This window comes from Equus caballus, chromosome 4 (assembly GCF_041296265.1).
Source record: "Equus caballus isolate H_3958 breed thoroughbred chromosome 4, TB-T2T, whole genome shotgun sequence".
NCBI lineage: Eukaryota > Metazoa > Chordata > Mammalia > Perissodactyla > Equidae > Equus > Equus caballus.
The window spans coordinates 31,138,862-31,165,940 of record NC_091687.1 but is presented as its reverse complement, the minus strand read 5'-3'; the positions used below and the strand labels follow the sequence as shown (position 1 = coordinate 31,165,940).

At 36.2% G+C, this 27,079-nt stretch overlaps 1 protein-coding gene across 19 annotated transcripts in view; it reads left to right on the top strand.

Moving 5' to 3' along the window:
• CACNA2D1 (calcium voltage-gated channel auxiliary subunit alpha2delta 1) overlaps positions 1–27,079 on the top strand; it is a 514,911-nt gene that overhangs the window by 78,465 nt on the left and 409,367 nt on the right. For all 19 annotated transcript variants that reach the window (XM_023639081.2, XM_023639086.2, XM_023639083.2 and 16 more), the window contains exon 2: positions 12,470–12,551. In XM_023639081.2, the coding sequence (XP_023494849.2) occupies positions 12,470–12,551 (82 nt within the window). The remainder of the gene's footprint in view (positions 1–12,469; positions 12,552–27,079) is intronic.

Genomic DNA, 27,079 nt, shown 5'->3' with positions numbered 1-27,079 from the left:
TTTAAAACTGCCTGTTGAAATCCACATTGGGATGTGCTCTAAATGGAGTACAGTACTAGGAATGGTGACAGAATGACTATTATTGTAAAAAAAAATTAGAAGCCTGCAACAATTCATTTGGAATGTTGATGTTTAATTCGTGTTACTGGCTGCTTCATGATTCCTTTATATTTCATAAAGATGAGTTACATGGGCATGTCATCCTACAGCAGGACCCTCGTACCACAGTACTGTCCTCTTTTCACTAGGGCTTGTGAAATGCTTCCTCTTTCTAAAATGAGTGAATGAGATCAGTTTCTAAGTCTTTCTTTCTAATTGCAGAAGAATTATTTTAAATGTGGAAGGTATAAACATCAACACAAATGAGATTTTCTATGAGGAGATAGACCATTGTGTTTTAAAGTGTTTATTTTATGTTTTGTATAAAAAATTTAAATCCTAAGACTTTGTGATTTTTTCCTTTCTTTTGTTAATAATAGCAAATCATCTGTCTCATATTAAAGATTTATTTTAACTGGAAAAATAACATTTTTAGTTTGGATTTTAAAAGTCCTTCTAAGTAGCTATTCACGCATGAATCATGCTTTAGAGCATTTTTTAATTTACTGAGAGTATGACACAGAAGCTTCAACTGGAATTAGCTACATAAAGTGCTAACTTTTTCTCCCTGATAGTCTTTTTCTATTTAACTGCCTAGATTTTGACCTACTTTTCCACATATAATGCATAAAAGTTCATAATTTTGTAATGTGGTTGTTTAAGCATTAGCAAATATTACGTAATTTTAAAAATAATTCAAATAAAAAATGTTTGAAATTGTGACTAAAAAATTAAAAATGATTTCTTTTCTTGTGTTACTTTGACATTTATATAAATCTTTTACCAATGCTTCACATTCTTTGCAAGGAGTTGATAGTGCTAAAAATTCTAATTTTTCACCATTTGATAACAAATTCATTTTTAAACCCAATTCCTATTGTTAATTTCACTGCATTGATGGAGAAAAAACAATTTAATTAAAAAAAATAGTTTAACTTTGTGTTTATATTGAGCAGGTCAGGAAAGGGAGCTGCTATAATTCCCATCCAAGAAGCAATCTTCTGCTTGGAATGCTTGGTGTGCTCAGCCCGTCAAAGGGGAACAAGGGAATGAATGTGCTGCTCAGGCAAAGAGGGTCCAAGAGACCACGTGTCTGGGTACAAAACGGTGAAAGCAATTAAACTGTAGTCTATTTTCTGAGCTGGAAAGATATTTGCCGTATTTGAAGGCTTCATTCCTGTTTTTCCGAATCCTGTGCTTACTACTAACGGAATAAAAATGTTGGAGCTGGGTGACCTTTACAATGGTCCTTTCTGATGATCTTCAGAAAGAGAGTTACTGTTTTTCCAGTTTGCAAGTTAGTCAACTTACATTGACATTTTTTCCCCATTTTTTTGATTGTTAAGTAAAATCTATCCTGAAACAGCTGTCAAACAAATTACACTATGGGCTCTCTTTAAAAGGGAGAGTCAGTCTGGGCCTGGGCTTTCATATTCATACATTCGTTTGTGTGTCTGAACCTGCATTCTGAAAACAATGAAGCCAGCTGAAGCAGTAATATTTTCCTTTCATATTTGAGGATTTAATGTTGCTTTTAGAATATTTTATATTTAAAAATGCTTCCGGGCTGACTCAATATCTAACCTGCTACTTTATGTCAGATCCGTGTGCATGTTGTGAAGAATGTGAGAGTCAATTGTTGTGTAAATACTGAGGATGTCATGTTATGTTAATGAAAGCAATAGAATTTATGGTTTTGTAAATAAAATCAATAGTGCTTGTTTATTTGATAATCTTGATGAAAAAATTTAATTTGAGGAAAAATTGTAACATTGAAGTAATCACGTGCATATTTCCAAAAAGATTTTTTCAGGAAGAAAATACCTGGGTTATCTCAATTGTTTAAATCCTTATTTCGTAGCTATAACTAGCTTTTCTCTTGCCTTGTAAAAATAAGACTTTTTTAATTGTCATTTTCTGTTTTTGCATCAATGAAGCAGTCTTAGAACCCAGGGCTATGACATTCTATAAAATAGAAAATGTGAGACATTTGTACGTTATGATGAGAGGTGAGTTGAAGACTACTGTCTGGTAGTTTAATGATGAGAAGCAAGAGTTGTTTCAGATCATCGCATCAATTAACATTTATTAAGATAATATGCTCTGTTGGCTTCTGACGGCAAATTGCTGAGCTCTGCTACTTACTAACTCTGTGACTTTGGGCAAGTAACTTAACCTCTCTATGCCTCAGTTTCCACATCTGTAAAGTTGGACTAATGATAGTATTTACCTCAATGGATTTTTGTGAGAATTAAAGAGTTTGTTCACATAACCTGTATAGAACAGCTCCTGGCACATTGGTACTCAGTAGATGTTGTCTATCATCTATGGATCATCTACTCTGTGTTTAGAACTGTGCTAGATACTCTCAGAATACAAAACTATAAACTGTGGCTCATCCACTCAAGGAAATTAAGTATTGTTGGAGAAAAATAATAAAAACATAGGCCAATATATCAATATGTGTGACATTTTGTAGGATGGGCTATATATGTCTTAGGAACTTACAGAAAAGAAAAAAAATTCTGAAGGTTTGAGGACTTGGATTGCCAAGAATGAGAGGACCTGAAGCACAGACTTAAAGGAAGGTGTTTGGGAGGTGAAGAGGTTTAGAGAAGTCATTTCAGGGTAGGGGAAACTGATTAAATAATGGGACAAAACTGATGTGTTTGTGACACAGTTAACCTGCCTTGACTGCAGATACTGATCCATGTGGAGAAGTGGATTGGGGCCATTTAGGTCAGAATCCAAATATAACTATATTTGAGTATTTTGCAGTATTGGAAATATTGTGAATGCTCACTTAATAATTTAGAGAAGAAAGGAAATGACGACGTTTTCATCATGACATTAAATAACATTTACACTCTTGAATTAGGCTAAAATAAATTTGGTGAACAATGCAATGACAGAGAAAAAATATAGATAAACAATGGGAAGATCTTCCACAAAATGAATAGAGGTTTTGTAATGAGCAATTAGAAATTCAGCTCATTTGGTTCATACAAACACCAGTAGCAGAGTGTGTGGCCGTGTGGGACACCTCTGTTGGCACCAGGCTAGACTGACTATGCTGGAGGTTGTAACTGTGATGTAGAAGGATAAAAAACAAAGCTCTCAAGGCCTGAAGGGAGCAAATCCCTCATATGACAACCCTCCCTTTCTAGCTAATCCATAGAACTACCTTAATATCAATCCTAAAATGTGTTGCTCATTTTTCATCTTGGAAGCTGGAAGCAAACTGCTGCAGCTGAGGCAAAAACTAGTAACTAAGTAACAAAACGATGAAAAAGTGCTTGTATAAAACAAAAATTAATCCAAGATGGTGGAAAAGTAGATCACAAGCAATCCTAGAGTTTATGTAGATACCAAGCACTTCTTTTACACACACACACACACACACACACACAATTTCATAATAGAGTTATCCGCGTTATAAGAAATACTTATTTAGCAAAGTCTTTGGCTTACTTATGTTATTTTTACCCAACTACCAGAGCACTGTGGGTGGCTTATTATATAACAAAAACAGGAGGAGTTTGGCCTTGGGGGATATTTATAGCAAGTGGAACACTTTTGAAATATATGATCTTATTCAAATTTATGAAAAGCTATTCTATATATCAACACAATTGAAAGTATCAGTTTGTTAGATCTTGTGACATTTTTATTTTTTCCCAGGTCCACAGGGCATAACTGTCTCCTATTTTCTTGTATTAAAAATAAAATTATTTCTTGAAAATAGTGGCATAGGCAGAGAATTGCCTTAGGACAAGGGCTTCAGAGGGGGCAGACTTGTCTTCTCACCCTCCCATTCCTCCTCTAATCTCGGCCTGTAACAGCCCTCTTCCTTTCCCTTTTCTCTTTGGTGTATCTCCTATTCCTTTTTTGCCCTAGTCTCTATGATAATTGCTAGTGGGATAATTTAAGAAGATTGTGGAAAAAAAGATGTATGTTTTAATACTCTCTCCTTACTAATAACAGTAAGTTCACACCCATTCTTCTCTTTTCCAGACTAGTTACTACATCAAATGTAGGAAGGAGGGAAGGATAGTTAGTCTTGGTAGGACCCATTATAACAATTCTTAGCTATCATTTTGGCTTCATTGTTCCAACCAGTAAAAAGGCAAATTCTCTCTGTAGCATTTAAAACAATTAACTAGATAACTATGCAAACTTGACACTTTGTACTCAACTGTTACTCTTTACAATAGATTAAACGGGGTATAATTTGTGCTGTTCTGAATTTGATGTTCTTCAAATGCATGCAAAATGAATTACCATAATTCTTCTTTTTCAAATAAAGAGTTTTCTGAACTATACCCTATTCTTTTGAAAGCCATTTCACAGGCAAATCCAACCTCAAAAGGAACAATATTAATTTCATGGCAAGTATTTTTCTTTCAAATTTAGTGAAAACTTGCATATTTTATGTATTTGCCTTTGGAATTTGGGTGTTCTGTACAATAAAATGAAGTAGATGTTATAAAAGATTATCTCAGTTATTCAATAAATATTTGTCTCAGTATTTAGAGATCTCGTAGTGAATTCTCCAAGTTACAATGAATCTGAAGACATCATCAAACAGTTGGAAACATATTGCTGGTCGACTCTGTAGTGAGTTGTTGTAGGGGCAGAAAAGGATTACAAGACAAAGTTTTTCCCATGACATTCAGTCTCCACTTGAAAGGTTCGGAGTGATAAGGTGGGCACTCTAGAGATTTAATAATTCCTGTAAAGTATTAAGTCACATTTTGAAAATCTGCTACTGGTTGAACAGTGGGTGCTGTTTATAGATGCATGGGTGCAGCAGATTTTTTTTCTCTGATGTGGATTATGGAGAGAAGAGAGAATTTAGTAAATAAATCACTTACTCTACGTGAATTAAATACAGATAATTGTGGTTTTTAAAAAACAATAATGCAATTTCATTTCAATATATTTTTCTCTTTATTCAGTAAATGCTTATGTATCTACTATATGCAAGGCACTGTAATAAGAATATTGAGGATTCAGTGATAAATGACATTAAAAGTATATCCATCTAATATGAAAGTGTACAAGAAAATAAGCACAAAGAGCAATTAAAATGCTTTGGAGTTTAGTGAATAAAAGATAATGTTTTTGTTTGGGAGCTTTGAAAGGTGATATTAGTGGAATTTATTCATTCATAATGGAGGTGGAGGATTAATTTCAGTGAGAGGTTATTGAGCAAAAGCAGAAGGTGGAAAAGGACAATTAATACACGTGGAAATGTGTGAGGGTGGTTGAAGTAAAAGGTCTTAGAAAATAAGAAACTAGAAGGCTGGATTGTTTTAACTTCTCTAACCTGTAATTTTTCTCATCTGTGAAAAATGAAGACTAGTTTTTATGATGATCAAATGATAGAGAGCACATTAAATACTTTGACGTGAAGTTTGGCATAAAATAAGGTCTCAATACATTTAGCTACGTATTAGAAAAAACGCTGAAATACTGTTATTTAGCAAAGGATTGGAGAAGGGATATGATGAAGAAATTGATGGCATGGACCTGGATGACTGAGGAGATGGTTTACCAACAAGGAAAAGAACACAAGAAGGTTAGTAGTCTGAGGAGGGCAGATATTGAGTTCAGTTTTATAGATAAAAAGAATAGTGGGAAATCAAGGTTGGAGTGATCTAGAAAATGGTGGTTAGACAAAGTGGTAGACATGGGGTAGCAAAAGGATGAGAAATAGTTCTGTTGTATGCATGCATTGACTACATACCCAATCTCTGGAGCCTCTCACTGTTTTCCTCTACAAATACCATCCATTCTTACTCTCCTGATTATCTATCATGCTCAAGTTCTATCTTCATATCATTGAAGCTCTGTTACCACTTGACACTTGAAGCTAGGGAGTTACATTTCTAACAAGCAGAGTAAGTGTGTCCCTGACATCATGAGTTTGAAAATCCAATGTGTTTTCATAGGGAAACAGTATACCTATTAGTCAAGTTCTACTGTATCTACATAACCAGATATACATTGGTTCACCTTTTTTGAGCAGGTCAGATGTTGTAATATATATTTATTTCTAAGAGAAAAATTTTCAAATAAACTTTCTGAGAGCAATCCATTTGATGTCACAGTGATTTTGGAATTTTAAAAATTATATATTGTTTCAAGTGATTTAAAGTGGGATATGTGTAGTTAGGCCATCTTCTTCATTTAGTCTTCCAGCATATTCTCTTATAAGATTGTTAGGCTAAAAACCCAAAAAATGGGGGGCTGTTGCAGTGGCATAGTGATTCAGTTTGTGCACTCTGCTTTGGCAGCCCGGGGTTTGCCAGTTCAGATGCTTGCTGCGGACCTACACATTGCTTGTCAAGTCGTCCTGTGGTGGCATCCCACATAGAACAGCTAGAAGGGCTTACAACTGGGATATACAACTATGTACTGGGGCTTTGGGGAGAAAAAAAAAAGAGGAAGATTGGCAACAGATGTTAGCTCAGGGCCAATCTTCCTCACCAAAATTAATAAATAAAAAATAAATACATAAAAACCAAAAAAAATGGGGGCTGGCCCCGTGGCCGAGTGGTTAAGTTCGCGCGCTCCGCTGCAGGCGGCCCAGTGTTTCGTCGGTTCGAATCCTGGGCACGGACATGGCACTGCTCGTCAGACCACGCTGAGGCAGCGTCCCACATGCCACAACCAGAGGAACCCACAACGAAGAATACACAACTATGTACCGGGGGGCTTTGGGGAGAAAAAGGAAAAAATAAAAAATCTTTAAAAAAAAAAAAAAAAAAACCAAAAAAAATGAAGAGAAATTCAAAATTTGGCAATACAGTGTTTTCACATTTTCCTAGAAATATTGTAATAGGATTTTTGGTTCCATAAGAAAGGGTTTAGAGAATAAGCATTGTTTATGAATACAATACTAAAACATTTCAATGAATATTTTTGGTAGTCTTTGTTATTTAGAATGAGTAGAGCTCTTGAAATTTCAGGCCCTTCAGTTCGCTTTTCCTTGTCCCTCTTTCTCACCTGCTGGATCTGTCCTATATTCATCTGAATGCCTTTTTTCTCTCATCTTGCCCTCTCCAGCCTAGTGCTGGTGAAGAAATTTACACAGCCATGCTGGTTAGTACCAATGGAAATTGATGACCTCCAGTGGAGGACACATCCTTAAATACTCCCTAGCCATTGCTGTTTTTAAATCTCCCACTTTCTTTCCAACTATCCTACCTTAATATCTACTGCCTATCTCTGAACAGATGACTTTGTCTATTTTGTTACAAAGGAAATACAGACCAGTAATTAGGATTGTCTCAACGTTTTGATCTAGTTGTTCTAGTTATTTCCATTTACCTAAAATCTTTTCATTTTCCCTCCAATCTCTATGGAGGAAGTAACCTCTCTTCTAGCCATGGATTAGGTTTCTCCTGTGTTCTGCTTATTTCTTCACTCATCCCCCACCCCCTCATGTTTGGAACACAGGGGGTGAGCAAGAAAAAGCCTAAGGAATCTAGAGTCTTTTGAAGGACTTTATTTTGTCAGTAAATTACATGTTCTCTCCTGAATCTTTGATGTCTCTTTCTCTACTTACCTTTCTCCTTTTACATGGAAATATACCTATATATCTCCTGTTAAAAAATAAAAAGGAGAACTAACTCCTCGTTCCCCATTCTTGTTTAGGTTGTACACTGTTTTTCTCATTCTTCTCACACAAAATGTGACTAAATTCCTCTCACCTTATTTGGTGACTCTATAGTTACTTCCTCTCTCTGGAAACTTCCCTTCTCTGGTTTTTGTGATACTATTGTTCTTAGATTCTCTTCTCTCTCCTTCTCTCTTTTTAAAATTTTTTTGCTGAGGTAGATTTCCCCTGAGCTAACATCTGTTGCCAATCTTCCTCTTTTTTTTTTTTTTTTTTTTGCTTGAGGAAGATTAGCCCTGAGCTAACATCCATGCCAGTCTTCCTCTACTTCATATGTTGGTCACTGCCACAGAATAGCTGATGAATAGTGTAGATCCATGCCTGGGATCCGAACCCACGAACCTGGGCTGCTGAAGCAGAACACATTGTACTAACCCACTATGCCATGGTACCAGCCCCAGATTCCCTTCTCTCTTGCCACTCTTCAGATTCCTCTGTCTCATCTTTAAATTTTATTTTGCAGAGTTTTAGCTACTGTGTATTTCCTTCCTCACTTACACACTCTCCTTTGGGATTCAGACATTGATTTATTTATGTCCTTTACATATGTTGTAACTACCAAATCTTTAAATTCACTGGAAACTTCTCTTCTGAGAGCTCCAAACCCACATATATTCAGTTGTCTACTAGATATCTATACATGAATCTCCCCAAAACATCTCTAATTGAACCAATAAAAACAAACTCATCAATGTCCCTCCAAATTGTTCTCCCTCCAAATTGTACTTTCTATATCAAAATGTCCTATCATTGTCTAATTGAGGAACTCCATGAATCATCTGCAAATCCGTTCTCCCACTCACTGTGTATATCCAATAGTACATGAAATCCTGTTGTCTATGCTTCAGGATTTTTGTTGAGCTAGTTTCTTCTACTTGGTCTCTTCTTTTGCCTCTGTCTTCTCACTGCCACTGAGCTAGTTTGAATCCTCCTCATTTCTTACCTCTTATTTAGACCCTCCCTTCTCACTTTCTGCTCTCCCTCTAAGCCACTATCTAACTGGCTGTCAAAGAAATTATTTTATCATTTTCATACACACTTAGTTTACCTTGTTATTCTCTATCTTTGCATTTTCCATTATTTCGAGAATACAATCTAAATACTTCGGAATGCTATTTAAGACCCTGTTCTGGCCTATCTAGCCACTCAAATTTATTCCCTGTTATTCTTGCCCCCATTCCATACTATTTGCTGAACAAACCTTGGACTCTAGGCATTCAAACTACGTGCTGTTTCTGAATATGACGTTTTACATTTCCTCTGCCTTCATTGTTACTTCCTTCCCTTCTCAATTTTGTCAAATTCTGCTTGTCTTTCAAATCTCACTTCATGTAGCTCCCAGTGCAGAAAACCTCTCCAACTACTACCTAATAAACTTTAAATGACTCTTTGCTAGTTCCTGAAACATATCCCACTGCTGGGATTCAGGACATGCTACCCTAAAACATGGCATTTTGGCATATTGAATATTTTAAGTTGAAGGAGTGTGAGAAATGGCATGTGCAGGAAGGATTTTCTGCCCTTCCCTTTGTGGGAGAGTTGCTCTCCCTATACCAGGAGGAAAGGAGCATCCTAATCTCTGAAGACAAGGAACAGAGAGAGGAATCGGAATGAACAGGCTTTGTTAAGTTTCCCCTGGTTTACTAAACACAGTTCAGACTCTTTGTCCTATCATATCTTTCCACTCTTTATCAAACCTAGCATAAGAACACTCAGGTGTAACCATTTCTTTGGGTCTTCATTTCCTTATGAAGGCTCTTGTGCCGTGTAAAATTTATATTAAATAAATTTGTGTTCTTTCTCTTGTTAATCTCTCTTTTGTTGCAGGAATTTCAGTTAAGGCAGAAGAAATAGGTATTTTTCCTCCTCTATACCACCATATTCTCCTTCTCCTCTGCCAGACCCAGCCAGATTGTAAGATATATATTTATTTCTGCATCTCCAGCTTTTAGTATCTTCTCCAGGAGGTACTAGTTCTTGTTGAATGGGTTAACAGAGAGCAAACAACAAATTCTTTGTGATGTTCTATGTTAGTTTCTTAATACATGAAAAGGCTATATCCTGTCTAACTTTTTCTAAAAGTTTATAGTACCTTCTAGGGACAGTTAATAAAATAGTGGTTAGTGATTATGTCTGTGGGCTTGACAGTTTACCAAGAAAGAGACTTTGTTAGAGAATTTGCACATATGAGAGTTTTCCCTTTTGTAATTTTCATTTTCATGATGAAAGGGATCTTTGCTTATTACCTAATCATTATAATCTTCTAATTTCAGGTTTGAAAGGCAGAGTGCTGATGTATTTTAGGAAAACTAGGTAACACCTCATATCTACGAATAACAACGCTTGCTCCTAAAAAGTGATCTTGACGGCTTTTCAGTGGGGCAGAGAAGACTGGATGGGTCCCGAATTTCTTTTCCGCCAGAACAGGTTCACCTCAGTGAACACTGGCAGTGACAGTATACTCAGGTGTCAAGGTAGAATGCACGTTTTGGGTCAGTTTAGCATAAATCAGAATTCAGGCATGAGTTAAGTTCACTTTTTTACATATATATTCTTTGTCTCTCTATTTCTCAGCTGAAGGGATGTATAACACTTTTTACTATTTGTCAGTGTTGGGAATTATTTGAGAAGAGATGATTCATTTACTTTGGGTTTTAGGGTTTGTTCAGTAGCTCAAGAAATGAGATAGTCTGATCTGAATTAGAAAATGGTGTCAGTGGCCTTTGCTCCTACCTGTTCCCTCCTGTAAGTTAATGTTCTTAATGTAAAAATGGAGCACAATTATATTTATCTAGTAGCATTAATAAGAATATTACTATTTATAATATTTTTCAACTATATGCACCAGCTCACAAGCAGCCAAAGTATATTAGAATAACGTGGTGTGCGTCTTTCATTTTAATGGTTCTATAAATTTCTCTCTAGTTTACACCCTCCTCCCATTTATTTGTTTTTTTGTTTCTTGATATTCATTTAACCTTTTTGATCATATTCATACAGCATAATTCAATAAATAGTCTTCCTTATTTTTGTGTGAAAGTATCCCTAACTTTTGTGTATTTCATTTACTACTTTGTTTCACGTCTAAATCAAGCCATTTGTTTTCATCTAAGGCATTTCATCCTTTCTACGAGTGAGTTTTAGTTTTCCTTCTTCCTCTCTGGTTTATCACGCCATTGTTCTTTTATATGTTCTCCTACACCTCATTTAAATCCCTTTTCCATGTTATACTCTTTTCTACATAAAATTTTTTATTCTGTTACATTTAAATTTATCTGAAAAAAGTTGGCAACCTTGTAATACTATTAGAATTCTTATCTGTCGTAGGAAAAGAAGACAAACACAGTTAAATGTGTATGATCGAAGCTCTTGGGAAATACAAAGTTCATCTTCAAAACAGCACTTTTCTACATCACTCTTGGAGGTGTTCTGTTAAAGGAGGGAAAACACACAGTACTAATACAATCTGAAGAAGCAGGATAAATAAGCACCAGATAGATACATCACGTATAGAGAGAAGTTCAAATTCAAATATAAATAATTTCCTATCATTCTTACTGGTGTTTTCTTATATTGGCATGGGCAGAAAAAGACTACACACTTTAGGTCTTTTTACAACAAGAGCTTGAATAAATGAAATGTATGAAGGGATTGCAAATTAAATTATATTGATTTGAATGGGGAAAGTTACGTAGTGTTTGGTAATGTCTCTAATCCCAGGAAAAAGTAAAATAAACCATTGATTTAATTTTTTTCTAAAATTTCCTGACATCCATAGCTTATATTTTAAGATCTCCATTGCATTAATCTGAAGTATAAACATGAAACAAATTTGAAATAAATTCCTTCAGCATAATTTTAATGCTCGAAATCATTCCTTAAAACTTATGTCTTGATCCAGTAATTCCAAATCAAAGAGTCTAGCTAAGGAAATGAAATACTTTTAAGCTTTATGCACTACGATATTTGTTGCAGTGTAATTTGTGGTGGTTACAGCTGATGACATCCTAACTATCTTTTAAAACAGAAAATGGTCAAGGGTATTTTGAGATGTATAGATAATGGAATATTAAGTGACATTAAAATACGATGTTTATAAAATATTTGTAATGGTGTGGGCTAATATTTGTCATTTGACCTAAGCAATAATGATATGTGAATTTTATATAATATGCTTTTAACCAGTGAAAGACTAGAAGAGAATACATCAAAGAGTTAAGACTGGTCATCCTTGAGTATTACAGTTATGAGAAATTTAAAAATATTTCTCATGTTTTCTTGTATTGTTTCTGATATTCTGCATTTAGCACACCCTTAGAATTATATTAAGAAGACTTGTAAGCTAAAAGTCAAAGTTTGGTTTAGAATATTCTATTTAGTAAATAATTTTTGATGGAAGTTTCACAAAAATTAAGCAAACGTTTACCCTTTTATTTGATAAGGCACCCATGTCATTTTTCTCTTTTTGACTTGGGGGTATTTCAGCATCCTAAGAGGTTGACCGCTAAAGGTTCATTTGTTTTGTAATTTTTAGGTTGCTTGGGAGGGTTATAGTAGGAGCTAGGAAGTAAAATAAAGATTTAAAGACAGTTTAATAAATTAATCTAAAGCATGGATATAGAATGTCAGTCTGTGCCTTAATTTGCCAGAAATCTGATAGAACATTCTCTTTTCTGACTTTTGCAGTATCAAGTCATGGGTGGATAAGATGCAAGAAGACCTTGTCACACTGGCAAAAACAGCAAGTGGAGTCAATCAGCTTGTTGATGTAAGTAAAATCCCAAGAAACTTATTAATCTTCTCTTTAATTTCAATGCAGTTCTATCTTCTAGGAAACTATATTCTGTATTATAAACAGCATGATTTTTCATGTGAATCTGGTAGTGAAATTCTGAGAGAAACCCTTGGTACTGCTAGTTATTGTGAACAAGAAACACTATCCCTAACAATTAATGAACCATTCTCACCGCACTTTACAATTTACATACAGCCTTCCTTAGATCAGTTCATGTGATGTGTAGATCCCCCCCCCCCCAAATTCAAATTGGGATGCTATGGTTCCATTTTTCAGAGTGTGTGTGTATATATATATACACATCTGCGTGTGTGCATATATATTTATATATTTTATATTAGATATATATATGTAAGTATATATATATATATATATATTTTTTTTTTTTTTTTTTTGGTGAGGAAGATCGGCCCTGAGCTAACATCTATGCCAGTCTTCCTCTATTTTGTATATGTGATGCCACCACAGCATGGCTTGATGAATAGTATGTACATCTGTACCCAGGATCCGAACCTGCAAACCCTGGGCTGCCAAAGCATAGCATGCAAACTTAACCACTACACCATCAGGCTGGCCCCCCTCAGGGTATATTTTGGAATGTCTCACATTGTGGTGACTTCAAGTCCCTTGATGGATTCATTTGAATATCCTCAGTGGGAACGTATCTTCATGCTTTGAGGGTAGATTTTATTTTTATAAATATTTGAAAGGTGTTTACAGCTATGTCTAGGGACTAGAATGAGTCATTGAAACAGCTAATAAAGGATTTGGTGCAAGAAAAGGAGACACTGTAAAAGATGGTTTTTTTAATGATATATGAAAGTCACTCTATAATAATTTTTGAAAAGATAGCAATATATAAATATGTGTATAGCATCTTAAATAGATTATTTTCCTTGTATAAGAGCATTTACCCAAGTATGTATAGATTCTGTAAGATTTATTAAAAATTAAATGTTATTTCTTTAGAGTCTCACTACTGTCATTTCAATGTAAGTAATGTAACAACTTGTCTGAATTACGATAACAAATAGAATGGACAGGATGAAAGAAAATCCCTACAATTTTCTGTTCATGAGACACATACCTAATTATAGTGACAGAAAAATACAAATAAAAGAATTATATATTATGTAACAAGAGAGGGACAAAGAGCAGAATTCATTCTTGGAAAAAAAATTTAAGTATTAGGATACACGAAGACTGTCATTTTACATGGATAAACGATTCCATATGCCCCTTTCCTTTTGCCTAGGGAGAAGGTCCATGATGAGGGACAAAATGGTACATTTCTTTCTGGCTGTGGGAACTTAAAGCACAGACTGGCCGAAGGATGCCAGAGTTGAACTGACATTGAAGGTGTTGGATGCACAATAAGAACCAAAAGCTGAATAAATGGAGGAACTTAGCATCTTCCTGGATTGAAATTCAATATTGTGGAAATGATAATTCTTCTCAAATTATTTAATGTAATTATTTTTACTGGCTTCACAGAGTATAACTAGCTTTTTACCTGAAGGCTCAGAAGAAGCTGCAATGAGGTGACATAGCTTAAATAAGACATTTTTGCAATGTTATGAGAACTGCTTTATGGCATCAAATGAGAGATTTTGCCTAGGTTACCTGCCTAACTTCTATTAAAGATCAAGAGTGAATAGGTTTAAGGAGTACTATTATCCTTGATGCATTCAAGTTTTAAGATATCTCTTATTGAATTATTCTCTCTAATCATATATTGGGAGAATACATATGTCCATCAGTTGCATATGCTCCTCCGCCAAATAGATGAAATAATTGAGGGAAGAAAAAAATAAAATTAGGGGAAAGAGATAATGCATTATAATTTTTCTTAGTGAGTATAATACATTGGAACCTTTTACATATCCTTTTACATATATACACTACATACATACATACACACTAAAGGACTCATTTTTTTTTCATTAGCTCATGCACTGTACTAAGCCCTTTATTTGCATTATCTTATTAATCCTCAGGTCAAGCTTGTGAAGGAACATCATCATTTTAATATGCATGAAGAAATTGTTTTCAAGGTTATATTTTTGTTTTAGGCTACAAAACAACTAAATGGGATGCGACTCCAAAGTTTAAAAAAAAACCTTGTTATGCTTTACAATATATGTTAATATTTTACCGTTTTATATTGCTAATAGTATTTTGAGAGGATAAACAGATCCCAAATTAGGTACAAGGTTAATAGATGAGATATAAATTAGTAGAGGAGAGAGTTCTGCCACCAGTTATCCACTCATGAACATTTCATTTGAACTTCCTTAAAAAGGAAGTGTAGAAGGAAATTCTAAGATGTAAGTTTACATGCAGAATTTAAAACCTTTTGTTATTGTTGGTATGCACAGAAATGGTTTTGTGTGTGTATCCGTTGAAAGAGTTGCTAAGAATGATATAGAAAGTAAGTTCTTCCTGATTTTGTCTTCATCGTCTTCCAACTGAAGAAAATATGCTTCTTATTTTTTATGGAGCATTATAGTGTACCCTTTTTAAAACTCAAGACTGTTATACCTGGTGGTTCTTCCACCTGATAGCTTTGTAATCTGGCCAAGATGTTTCATCTCATGGAGTTGTTGAGACTGATGACATAATCCATGTGAAATGTTTATTGACCTGTAATCAGAACTCAACACAGTCATTCGTTTGTTGTCTTAGTTGAGAGTTATTGTATTGTATTACTTGGGGTACAGGCAGAGCCAATGTAACACAAAGATAAGATGACTATGTATTTTTCTCTCATCTAATAGTCTAGAGGTGAGCAGATTAGGGTCAGTAGGGTGACCCTGCCATCCTCAGCATATGACTTCCCTTCTTGGGTCCAAGGTCTTTCTTCCAGTTGCCCTTATTTTCCAGTCATCATGTAAAGGGAAAGAGATTAGGGTAGCAGATACCCAGTCACTTTAAGGATTAGATAGTTTGCTCACATTCCAATGGTTAGACCTTGTTCTCATGGCCACATATAACTAGAAAGGAGTCCAAAAAATGAGGTCTTTAGCTGTGTAACCATGTGGCCCACACTATCACAGAGGAAGTGGGCAGAACAAGCAGCGGAGGACAACTAGCAGTCTTCCACTAATGTGTCTTATTATTTGATACTATCCTTATGAAAGTTATATCTAAAAGTGTGTTAAAGATATATTAACCAAAATGTAAGCTGCATTTATATATTTTAAACATTATAGATCAAGAAGAAAATAGAGAAAGATCTCCAGATTTTGAAACATATATTCATTTTTAAACAATCTGTATTACGGGATATCTTAAAAGACGTTTTATTACTTTTAAACACGCACACATACATTCCTTTAGTTACCTTGCTGGCACATGGAGAGGCTGATCATCATCTATTAATGAATAGATAACATTTTAAAAAATTAAACTGCTCTTAATATTCTTGAAAACAATTTTTTTAAGTTCATGAAACATTTGCCAGCAACCGTTTTTTTCATTCAATTTGTTGATAAAATATTTCATGATAAAGATATACGTAAATTTCAACCAATATCCAAATTATCAGATATTCTGAATTAATGGATTCCATAGTAATGAGAATTTGCTTCATGAAAGTTTTCTAGAAATAAATTGATGAATAGAAACTACTGTTTGTCTTTTCTGTAAAACGCATTTTTAATGTGCAAAAAGTTATATTAAAAGAAAACAGAACTCTGCAACTATGTCAGAAATCCTCAGTTGCTGCACTTGACTGACCCTGCCCTGGGGAAAACAAACCGCAGCAATGGAAGCCAATCACAGTCCTGCTGGGGAGGGAGTCAGGGATGAGAGGGTAGGAGGGTGGGTGGTGTTGTCTCCTTTGTGCACTGTTTTCTTCACAACTCCCTCTTTCCCTCTAGGAATCCAAGACTTTCTCATAGCCTTCTCTTTATTACATCAAGAAGGGTTTGATAGTTGCCATTTACAATTGGTAATCTTTTGTAACTCCTTTGTCTCTAAGCAGAACACAATATGGTATTGGAAAGCAGGTCGTGAAGAGTATATTTTGAAAGAGGTAGAGTTTCTCCTCATTCCAAATAGGACTTTTTTTTTCTGGAAGGGGACAGGTAGGGACAAGGGCTCAGCAGACCCTGGACTGAGATGAGGAAAATGATGTATCGAGAAGGAGGCAGAGTTTAAGGAGGGACTTGCTCTGAGGGTCAGAGTGAGTAAGTATCTCCTTAAATTTTGTGCCATAGGTGCCCAGGCCTAGCCTGGGCCCTCAGGCAGTAAAGGGCTGACATTGCTGTGTGTCTTCTGCTCTCCGTTGCTGGAGGCATAGATATTTGCAGCCTTTGGACTTCACACTAATCTCAGGCCTCTCTGATACATTTTCTCCCCTGTTCCTTTCCCCTCCATTCTTCTATGTAGATTGTCAGGTCTTTCTTACAGCTTTTGCTCATGCTTTGTAGGTTTCCCAAACTCATCTTGTGGCTATGTAAGGTACAATAGGTATTCCTACAATGTTAACAACATATTTATTTTGAGATCTTTGAAATTTGAAAACCCACGTTATCTGACATCACTCCATACTTCCCTTCTATTTCAATTCTAGTGTTGTGTTGTATCTTCTGATAATGAAAGATATTACGGGAATCCAAACTTTTTGTTAACAGAGATTATTGTATCCCTCTAGTTATCTAAAACAGTTGAAATGGTGCATGTCACCTTGCTGTTATAAGGCTTTCTTCTTAAGTGTAAATTCTGTTTGGATTTGTAACATTTTAGGCTAGAACATGCAAACATATTTGAGAAAATTTGTTGGTTAAATTTTTTTCTTTTTGAAATTTGTTTTTAAAGGTAGAATAATTTTGCAAGGCATCATCATAGAACTTCCTGGCTTTTGATTCACCATTATGATTTCTTATGTTAAAGTTATATTAAAATCAATACCTTCAGGGGCTGGCCTGGTGGTGCAGCAGTTCCGCTTTGCCAGCCTGGGGTTCGCCGGTTCAGATCCCAAGTGCGGACATGGCACCGCTTGGCACACCATGCTGTGGTAGGCGTCCCACATATAAAGTGGAGGAAGATGGGCATGGATGTTAGCTCAGGGCCAGTCTTCCTCAGCAAAGAGAGGAGGATTGGCAGCAGTTATCTCAGGGCTAATCTTCCTCAAAAAAAATCAATAACTTCAAATTTCAATATGCTCTCAAAGATGTAAATATGAAATGTGTCTAAATATTGAGCATTCAGTACTTTTAATTAAGTTAGTATTTCCATAAGTGTTTTGAGTAAAGAATTTCTTTTCATTAGTAACTCATAGGATTAGGAGACTGATGCGTTTTCTTGGACGTTGTGGTCACATCATCTTATGTAAATAGAATATTCATTTTCTAGGTGGTGGACTGCTTAATCCTTGATCCTGCACTGAGACAGTCTCCTAGAAGACATACTGATCCTTAATTCTCGGCTACTTTTCTTGTTCATCCCAAGGAGCTTTCCTATTTCCCCATATCCTGCTGAAGCCAAGGGAGATCCCGGGCATAGAGAGGCATTGCCACTCACTTTGCCTAAACATGCCACATTAGCATTTCACCATCTGCTTCTCTGGGCAGTGGTTTGTTCCTTTATGATGCGAAATGGGACTCAAACTCCCTCCACTCTGATATTCCAAAGCCTGAATCCCAGTGTTCTCACTAATAACAATGATTAATTAAATGTATTTTTTAGGTTTCTTAAAGTGAGTAAATGCTGTATGGGAAACACCTCAGGGTGGTATAGACTAACTGGCTAAAAGTGATTGCTATTACAATCCTCTAGGTTATCCAAAATTTGGAAGCATATCTAGCTATCAGTAAGTATCTGTGGTGTATCTGTATTATTCCATGGCATAATACTGAGTGTCATGATTTCTGAAATATTTCCTTAGCTTGCTTATTAAGCAATTACATCAATGAGTGGTGTCACTTTTTAGATACTACAGTTGAAGTTATTTTTAAATGTATTATTCTGAAGATTATCTTGGAACTATGGACTTAATTGGAGCAAAGAGACTTAGAAATAAGTTTCCAGTGAAAAAGGTAGAGAAACCATATTCTCTGTTGTCATCACAGCAAAAGTTGGTCTGTGTATGTAACAGTGAAAGAACATTAAGATTGTAAGAAAGAAAGAATATACAGGCGAGAAGTATTCTTTTGTCAAAACTTGTGTCAGGCATGGCAGTGAGAAGTCTTAAACTACAGAAAAATTAAAGCATATCAGTGTATCAGTCAGGAGGGAAAACATCCTGTCTTGAATTCTCTTTATATACTGCATTCTTTCTAGTAGAAGAAATGGAAACCACTAGCACACAGCATGTTGTCATGTGATTTGAATAGAGCTCTATCTGGTGCCAAAAACTCACATTATAGACACCATGTTGTTTTTCTTTCAGGAAAGGCATTGGATAAAATGGTAAAGCAGATAATTATTACTTTTTTTTGTCTTTTTTTTTTTATTGAGTTATTGATAGGTTACAATCTTGTGAAATTTCAATTGTACATTAATGTTTGTCAGTCATGTTGTAGGTGCACCACTTCACTCTTTGTGCCCACCCCCCACCCCACCTTTCCCCTGGTATCCACTAAACTGTTCTTGGTCCATAGTTTTAAATTCCTCATATGAGTGGAGTCATACACAGATTATCTTTCTCTCGCTGGCTTATTTCACTTAACATAACTCTCTCAAGGTCCCTCCATGTTATTGCAAATGGAATGATTTTGTTCTGTTTTGCAGCTGAGTAGTATTCCATTGTATATATGTACCACATCTTCTTTATCCATTCGTCTGTTGCTGGACACTTAGGTTGCTTCCACGTCCTGGCTATTGTAAACAGTGCTGCAATAAACATTGGGGTGCACAGGACTTTGTGGATTGCTGACTTCAGGCTCTTTGGATAAATACCCAGTAGTGGGATGGCTGGATCGTATGGTAGTTCTATTTTTAGTTTTTTGAGGAATCTCCATACTGTTTTCCATAGTGGCTGCACCAGTTTGCATTCCCACCAGCAGTGTATGAGGGTTCCTTTTTCTCCGCAACCTCTCCAACATTTGTTGCTATTAGTTTTAGATATTTTTGTCATTCTAACGGGTGTAAGGTGATATCTTAGTGTAGTTTTGATTTGCATTTCCCTGATGATCAGCGATGATGAGCATCTTTTCATGTGCCTATTGGCCATCAGTATATCTTCTTTGGAGAAATGTCTGTTCATGTCTCCAGCCCATTTTTTGATTGGGTTGTTTGATGTTTTGTGGTTGAGTTGCGAGAGTTCTTTATATATTAAGGATATTAAGCCTTTGTCAGATATATGACTTGCAAATATTTTTTCCCAGTTAGTGGGTTGTTTTTTTGTTTCAGTCCTGTTTTCATTTGCCTTGAAGAAGCTCTTTAATCTGATGAAGTCCCATTTGTTTATTCTTTCTATTGTTTCCCTTCTCTGAGAAGGCATGGTGTCCGAAAAGATCCTTTTAATACTGATGTCAAAGAGTGTACTGCCTAGGTTTTCTTCCAGAAGCCTTATGGTTTCAGGTCTCACCCTTAGGTCTTTAATCCATTTTGAGTTTATTTTGGTGAATGGTGAAAAAGAATGGTCAATTTTCATTCTTTTACATGTGCCTTTCCAGTTTTCCCAGCACCATTTGTTGAAAAGACTTTCTTTTCTCCATTGTATGCCTTCAGCTCCTTTGTCAAAGATAAGCTGTCCATAGATGTGTGGTTTTATTTCTGGGCTTTCAATTCTGTTCCATTGGTCTGTGCACCTGTTTTTGTACCAGTACCATGCTGTTTTGATTACTGTAGCTTTGTAGTATGTATTGAAGTCAGGGATTGTGATGCCTCCCGTTTTGTTCTTTTTTCTCAGGATTGCTTTAGCAATTCGGGGTCTTTTGTTGCCCCATATGAATTTTAGGATTCTTTGTTCTAATTCTGTAAAGAATGTCATTGGGATTCTGATTGGGATGGCGTTGAATCTGTAGATTGCTTTAGGTAGAATGGACATTTTAACTATGTTTATTCTTCCAATCCATGTACATGGAATGTCTTTCCATCTCCTTATGTCGTCATCCAATTCTCTCAGAAAGGCCTTGTAATTTTCATTATATAGGTCCTTCACTTCCTTAGTTAAATTTACTTCCTTAGTTAAATTTACCCCAAGGTATTTTGTTCTTTTTGTTGCGATTGTGAATGGTATTGTATTCTTGAGTTCTTTTTCTGTTGGTTCATTACTGGAGTATAGAAATGCTACTGATTTATGTAAATTGATTTTATACCCTGCAACTTTGCTGTAGTTGTTGATTACTTCTAACAGTTTTCCAATGGACTCTTTGGGGTTTTCTATATATAAGATCATGTCGTCTGCAAACTGCGAGAATTTCACTTCTTCCCTCCCTATTTGGATTCCTTTTATTCCTTTTTCTTGCCTGATTGCTCTGGCCAGGACCTCCAGTACTATGTTAAATAAGAGTGGTGATAGAGGGCATCCTTGTCTCGTTGCTGTTTTCAGGTGGATGGCGTTCAGTTTTTGCCCATTGAGTATGATGTTGGCTATGGGTTTGTCATATATGGCCTTTATTATGTTGAGGTAGTTTCCTTCTATGCCCATTTTGTTCAGAGTTTTTATCAAAAATGGCTATTGGATCTTGTCAAATGCCTTCTCTGCATCTATTGAGATGATCGTGTGGTTTTTATTCCTCAGTTTGTTGATGTGGTGTATCACGTTGATTGATTTGCGGATGTTGAACCATCCCTGTGTCCCTGGTATGAATCCCACCTGATCCTGATGTATGATTCTTTTGATGAATTGCTGAATTCTGGTTGCCAAAATTTTGTTTAGAATTTTTGCATCTATGTTCATCAGCGATATTGGCCTGTAGTTCTCTTTTTTCTTGGTGTCCTTGTCAGGTTTTGGTATCAGCATGATGTTGGCCTCATAGAATGTGTTAGGAAGCGTTCCATCTTCCCTAATTTTTTGGAATAGCTTGAAAAGGATAGGTATTAAATCCTCTCTGAAAGTTTGGTAGAATTCCCCAGGAAAGCCATGTGGTCCTGGGGCTTTATCCTTTGGGATGTTTTTGATTGCTGTTTCAATCTCTTTCCTTGTGATTGGTCTGTTCAAATTGTCTGCCTCTTCTTGAATGAGCTTTGGGAGATTGTAGGAGTCCAAGAATTTATCCATTTCCTCTAGGTTATCCATTCTGTTGGCATATAGTTTTTTGTAGTATTCTCTTATAATCTGTTGTATTTCTGCAGAGTCTGTTGTTATTTCTCCTCGCTCATTTCTGATTTTGTTTATTTGAGCTTTCTCCCTTTTTTCTTTGTAAGTCTGGCTAGTGGTTTGTCAATTTTATTTATCTTCTCAAAAAACCAGCTCTTTGTCTCATTGATCCTTTCTACTGCCTTTTTCATTTCAATAGTATTTATTTCTGCTCTGATTTTTAGTATTTCTCTCCTTCTGCTGACTTTGGGCTTCATTTGTTCTTTTTTCTCTAGTTCAGTTAGGTGTGCTTTAAGGTTGCTTATTTGGGATTTTTCTTGTTTGTTAAGATGTGCCTATATTGCGATGAATTTTCCTCTTAATACAGCTTTTGCTGTATCCATATGAGTTGGTATGGCATGCTATCATTTTCATTTGTTTCCAGGTATTTTTTTATTTCTTCTTTAATTTCTTCAATGATCCATTGCTTGTTCAGTAGTGTGTTGTTTAGTCTCCACATCTTTGTGCCTTTCTCAGCTTTTTTCTTGTAATTAATTTCTAGCCTTATAGCACTATGATCTGAGAAGATGCTTGTTATTATTTCAATTTTTTAAATTTGTAGAGGCTTGCCTTGTTTCCCAACATATGGTCTATCCTACAGAATGTTCCATGTGCACTTGAGAAGAATGTGTATTCAGCTCTTTCAGGGTAGAGTGATCTATATATGTCTATTAAGTCCAATTGTTTTAGTTTTTCATTCAGCTCCACTATTTCCTTGTTGATTTTCTGTCTGGATGATCTGTCCATTGATGTGAGTGGGGTGTTGAGGTCCCCTACTATTATTGTGTTGTTTTTAACATCTTCCTTTAGGTCTGTTAATAGTTGCTTTATGAATCTTGGTGCTCCTGTTTTGGGTGCATAGATATTTATAAGCGTTATTTCTTCTTGATGAAGTGTCCCTTTGATCATTATATATTGTCCCTCTGTGTCTCTCTTTACTTGTCTTATTTTGAAATCCACTTGGTCTGATATGAGAATTGCAACACCTGCCTTTTTTTCCTTGCTATTTGTTTGAAGTATTGTCCTCCACCCCTTCACCCTGAGTCTGTGTTTGTCCTTGGGGCTGAGGTGTGTTTCCTGGAGGCAACAAATTGTTGGATCGTGTTCTTTAATCCATTTTGCCACTCTGTGTCTTTTTATTGGAGATTTCAATCCGTTCACATTGAGAGTGATTATTGATGCATGTGGACTTAGTGCTGTCAATCTGTCGCTCATCATCTTGTTTTCCTGTGTTTCTTTTCCTGTGTGCTTTAGACTACCCATTTAATACTGCAATTTCTTATGCTGGGTTTCTTAGATTTTTCCTTATCTATGATTTGTGACTCTGTTCTGTACTTTATTTTAGTGTCTACCTTGAAGTTTGTATTTAGAATCTCGTGTATAATATAGTCTATTCTCTGGTGGTCTCTTACCTACTTGACCAATACTGATTTAGACCTTTTGCTCTTCCCCTCCTAAATAATTATTTTCCTTTTTTATTCCAACTCGTCTTATTAATTTGTAGTTAGAGTGCTAAGATCGTCCTTGTTTTGGTAGTTTCCTTACTTTTACCCTAATGCTATAGTTGAATATTTGCTATCCTGTTCTGGTTCTATCCATTGGTCTCCCTAGTCTGTGGCTTGTGTCCCCTTTCTCCCTTTTTTCTTTTTTCAAGTATGAGAGCCTTCTTAAGGATTTCTTGTAATGGAGGGCTTTTAGTTACAAATTCCCTTAACTTTTGTTTGTCTGGAAAAGATTTAATTTCTCCCTCATATCTGAAGGAAATTCTTGCTGGATAGAGTATTCTCGGCTGAAGGCTTTTATCCTTTAAAGCTTTGAATATATCACTCCATTCTCTCCTGGCTTGTAGGGTTTCTGTAGAGAAATCCGCTGACAGTCTGATAGGGGCTCCTTATAGGTTATTCTCTTTTTTTTCCTTACTTCCCTGAGTATTCTCTCCTTATCATTCCTATTTGCCAACTTTACTACTATGTGCCTTGCGGTAGGTCATTTTACGTTGACAAATCTAGGAGATCTAAAACCCTCCTCTACACACATTTCTCCATTGATCCCTAGATTTGGGAAGTTCTCTTCAATAATTTCGTTAAGCACACTTTCTGCTCCATTTTCCTTTTCCATATTCTTCGGAATTCCTATGATCCTTATGTTCTTACTCCTCATTGAATCCATCATCTCTCGGAGATTTTCCTCATTTTTTTTAATTCTTAGTTCTTTCTTCCTCTGTCTGGCGCCATTCAGCCTGTCTGTCCTCGATTATGCTAATTTTCTCCTCTATGTTGTCTACACAGGCATTCAGGGAATCTGTATTGTTTTATCTGTTCCATTGTGTTTTTCATCTCAAGTAACTCTGTTTGATTCTTCTTTATGATTTCAATCTCTTTTGTGAAGTAACTCCAGAACTCTGCTTGTTTCTCTGTCTTTCTCTCTACCTCATTGAGTTTTTTGATTATAGCTGCTCTGAATTCATTATCACTTAGTTTACCTAATTCCAACTCCTTAGGACTTAATTCTGTGTTTTTATTGTTTTCCTTCTGGTCTGGGGCTTTTATAAATTGCTGGATGATAGAGGAGCGGTTTTTTTGCATGGTTGTAGAATTCACCTGCAGTTACAGCCTGTCGCCACTAGATGGGGGTTGAGAGCGGCGTGTTAGCTTTCCGCCTTGGGGCAAGATGGCTGCACCCACTGGCTTCGCTGGGGGGGAGGGGCTGTTACTCACACGCACCAGTCTGGGTTCAGATCAGTTCTGTTCTCTCATCTCCCCAGCCCTGGGTTTATAGGGTCCCTGCGGACGGAAGCTTTACCCCCGTCAGCGGGTCTCCACTGAATCAGCGGCAGGAGTCCTGGATGATCCCCCAGCACGTGGCCCCTCCCCCACTCCTTCCCGACCTGCGCCACAGGGATCGCAGACTCTAGGGGAGGGAGCGATGTTCTCTCCTACCGTTCCAGAGCCTCTGAGGCCATCTGCAAGGTTTATGATCTCTGCCTTCTTGGTATTGTAGGTCTCTAATGAGCTGGCATTATGTTTATTCTCTGAAATTCAGTTCTCCCAATCTTTTGTTGTATTTTGGAGGGGAGAGAATCCCGGGTCAGCTCACCCTGCCATTTTGCTCCGCCCACTCCTCGATAATTATTTTTTAAAAAAATGAAAAATAGCTAGGGAAAGGAAAAGAAAGTATACCTAATGCTCTTATTTCTGAGCTAGATCTTGTTTTTTGTTTTCTAAGCATTTAAAAATTGCCCTAGAAACAGAATTTGAGAGAATATTCTGTATATATTTGAGAGAATATATATATATATTTATCCTCTTGAACTAAATTGTTTCTCCTGATTATGATTCTTTCATTCTTTAAACCACCTTAATATATCTAGCATATGTAGGCAATGACTTAATAAGTGACATTATCTGTAGTACCTAGAGAGAAGTACAGCGTATCCTGAACTAATCTCCACCAACTCCTGATACCGCAGAAATGAGGTTAGACTCCATTCAGAAATGAAAAAGATATTAATGGTACAAAGCACATCTGCCTTTGACACAATTAGCTATATTGATTTTATTGCCAAAATAAATTAAAGTGGATCAATTAAAGTGGTGTTGAGGTTTATCTATTTGTACCCCAAATCAATTAATCTGTTCAGGAGTTCATATTACTGGTTGTCATCTTAGGCTGACATCTTAGGCTGAAAGAGAGAGCCTTGAGCTGGACGGAGTTCTTCATGGATAACCTGGATCCGTAAAATAGGACTCAATAATCTGCCCTTCAACAGAAAGCATAAGCAATCCAGTAATATGCAGGAATCTTGAATGAAACTAAAAATGGGGATTTTACATGACTAAATTACTGTGCCTTGAATAGTTGGAATTCAAATGTGTATTGGAAAAATTCAAGATCAAAATTCAAATGTGTATTGGAAAAACCTCATAAAGTCAAACAAGTTGAGGAGTGAAAGTTTAATTTAAATCTTCTAAAGCAATTAATTTTTAATGACTTAAATAAAAAATTATAACCATCTGAAACATGCTCTGTTATAAATAAATGTTAGCGTATGTATCTGTGTCTATTTGAAACTAATGTTCACCAGTGACATATGTGCTCAGCTGGGCCTGTGTTGTAGAACCTGTTGGTAGTAACACAGAATGCTGGAGTTGTGCCAGAAAAAAGCAGGGTTGAACTGATTCCTGCTTGTGCCTGGATTCACTTCTCATAAGATGGTAAAAACCTGCCAGGCCCTAGCTTTTAAAGATGGTTTAGTCATGCATGTGCAACCCATCTGTTGGATGCATAAGGGATTTCCTTCTCAGCTCAGCCGTCCAGCCACAAACACAGTCACTGTTTTTTTCCCTGTTTCTTTAATTTTTCCTCTCCTGCCAGGAGTGTACAGGCTCTGTAAACCAGGTGCATCTTATGCCACTGTAGGGAAATCCTTCCGTAGACATTGATGTGAGCCAGAAATGTAGTTGTTTTTCTTTTGCTGCCTAGCTGACTTTCAGTATAGTTTGACTCAATGATTTTTTTAAAAAAACATTGAATTTGGTAATTAAAAATATTTACACTTTTACAGTTTTAACCAAACTTTAATGTAGACCTTAATGACCTTCATCTCCTCTGTCTGTGAAATGAAGCTCTCTGTGTCACCTGGATGAACCTTAGCAGGAGCTTCATTCTCTGACTCTCTGACTCTCCCTGTCTCTCTGTCTTTCTCTCTCTTCATAACGTTTGCCAGCATACTGTTAAGCCTCAGTGGTTGCAGCAAGGGGAAAGAGTGGGAAGTCTTCCTCAATACATTATTGCTTTCCCTTTCCTTCTACCTCTGTTTGCTGCACATTTCCTCCAGGTTTGACCTCCCATTCTTCAGTTCTCCTTCTGTTTTCCAGAATGGCCTACTTTTTTCTTTAAAAAGCTGATGGCAGTTAATACCAGGTTTTGAGATTGGAGAGTACAACTTCAAGTCACAAAATTGCATACACAAACCATTGTGGTACAAGATGTCTTACAGCCTGTTAACATGACATAATGTTTTGGTCAGCTGGTGATCTTATAACAAATTTATGTTTATAGATATGTTTTGACACATCTGGACTCCAAAAAGATCAAGATGAAGAAAGGAAAGGGTGGGTCTTTCTGGTCACTTCTTTATGGTTTTAAATACGTAGTAATGTGAACGTATGAGCCGAATTAGCAATTGTTGCTCTTTTTTTTTAGACTGGCACCTGAGCTAACAACTGTTTCCAGTCTTATTTTTTTTTTC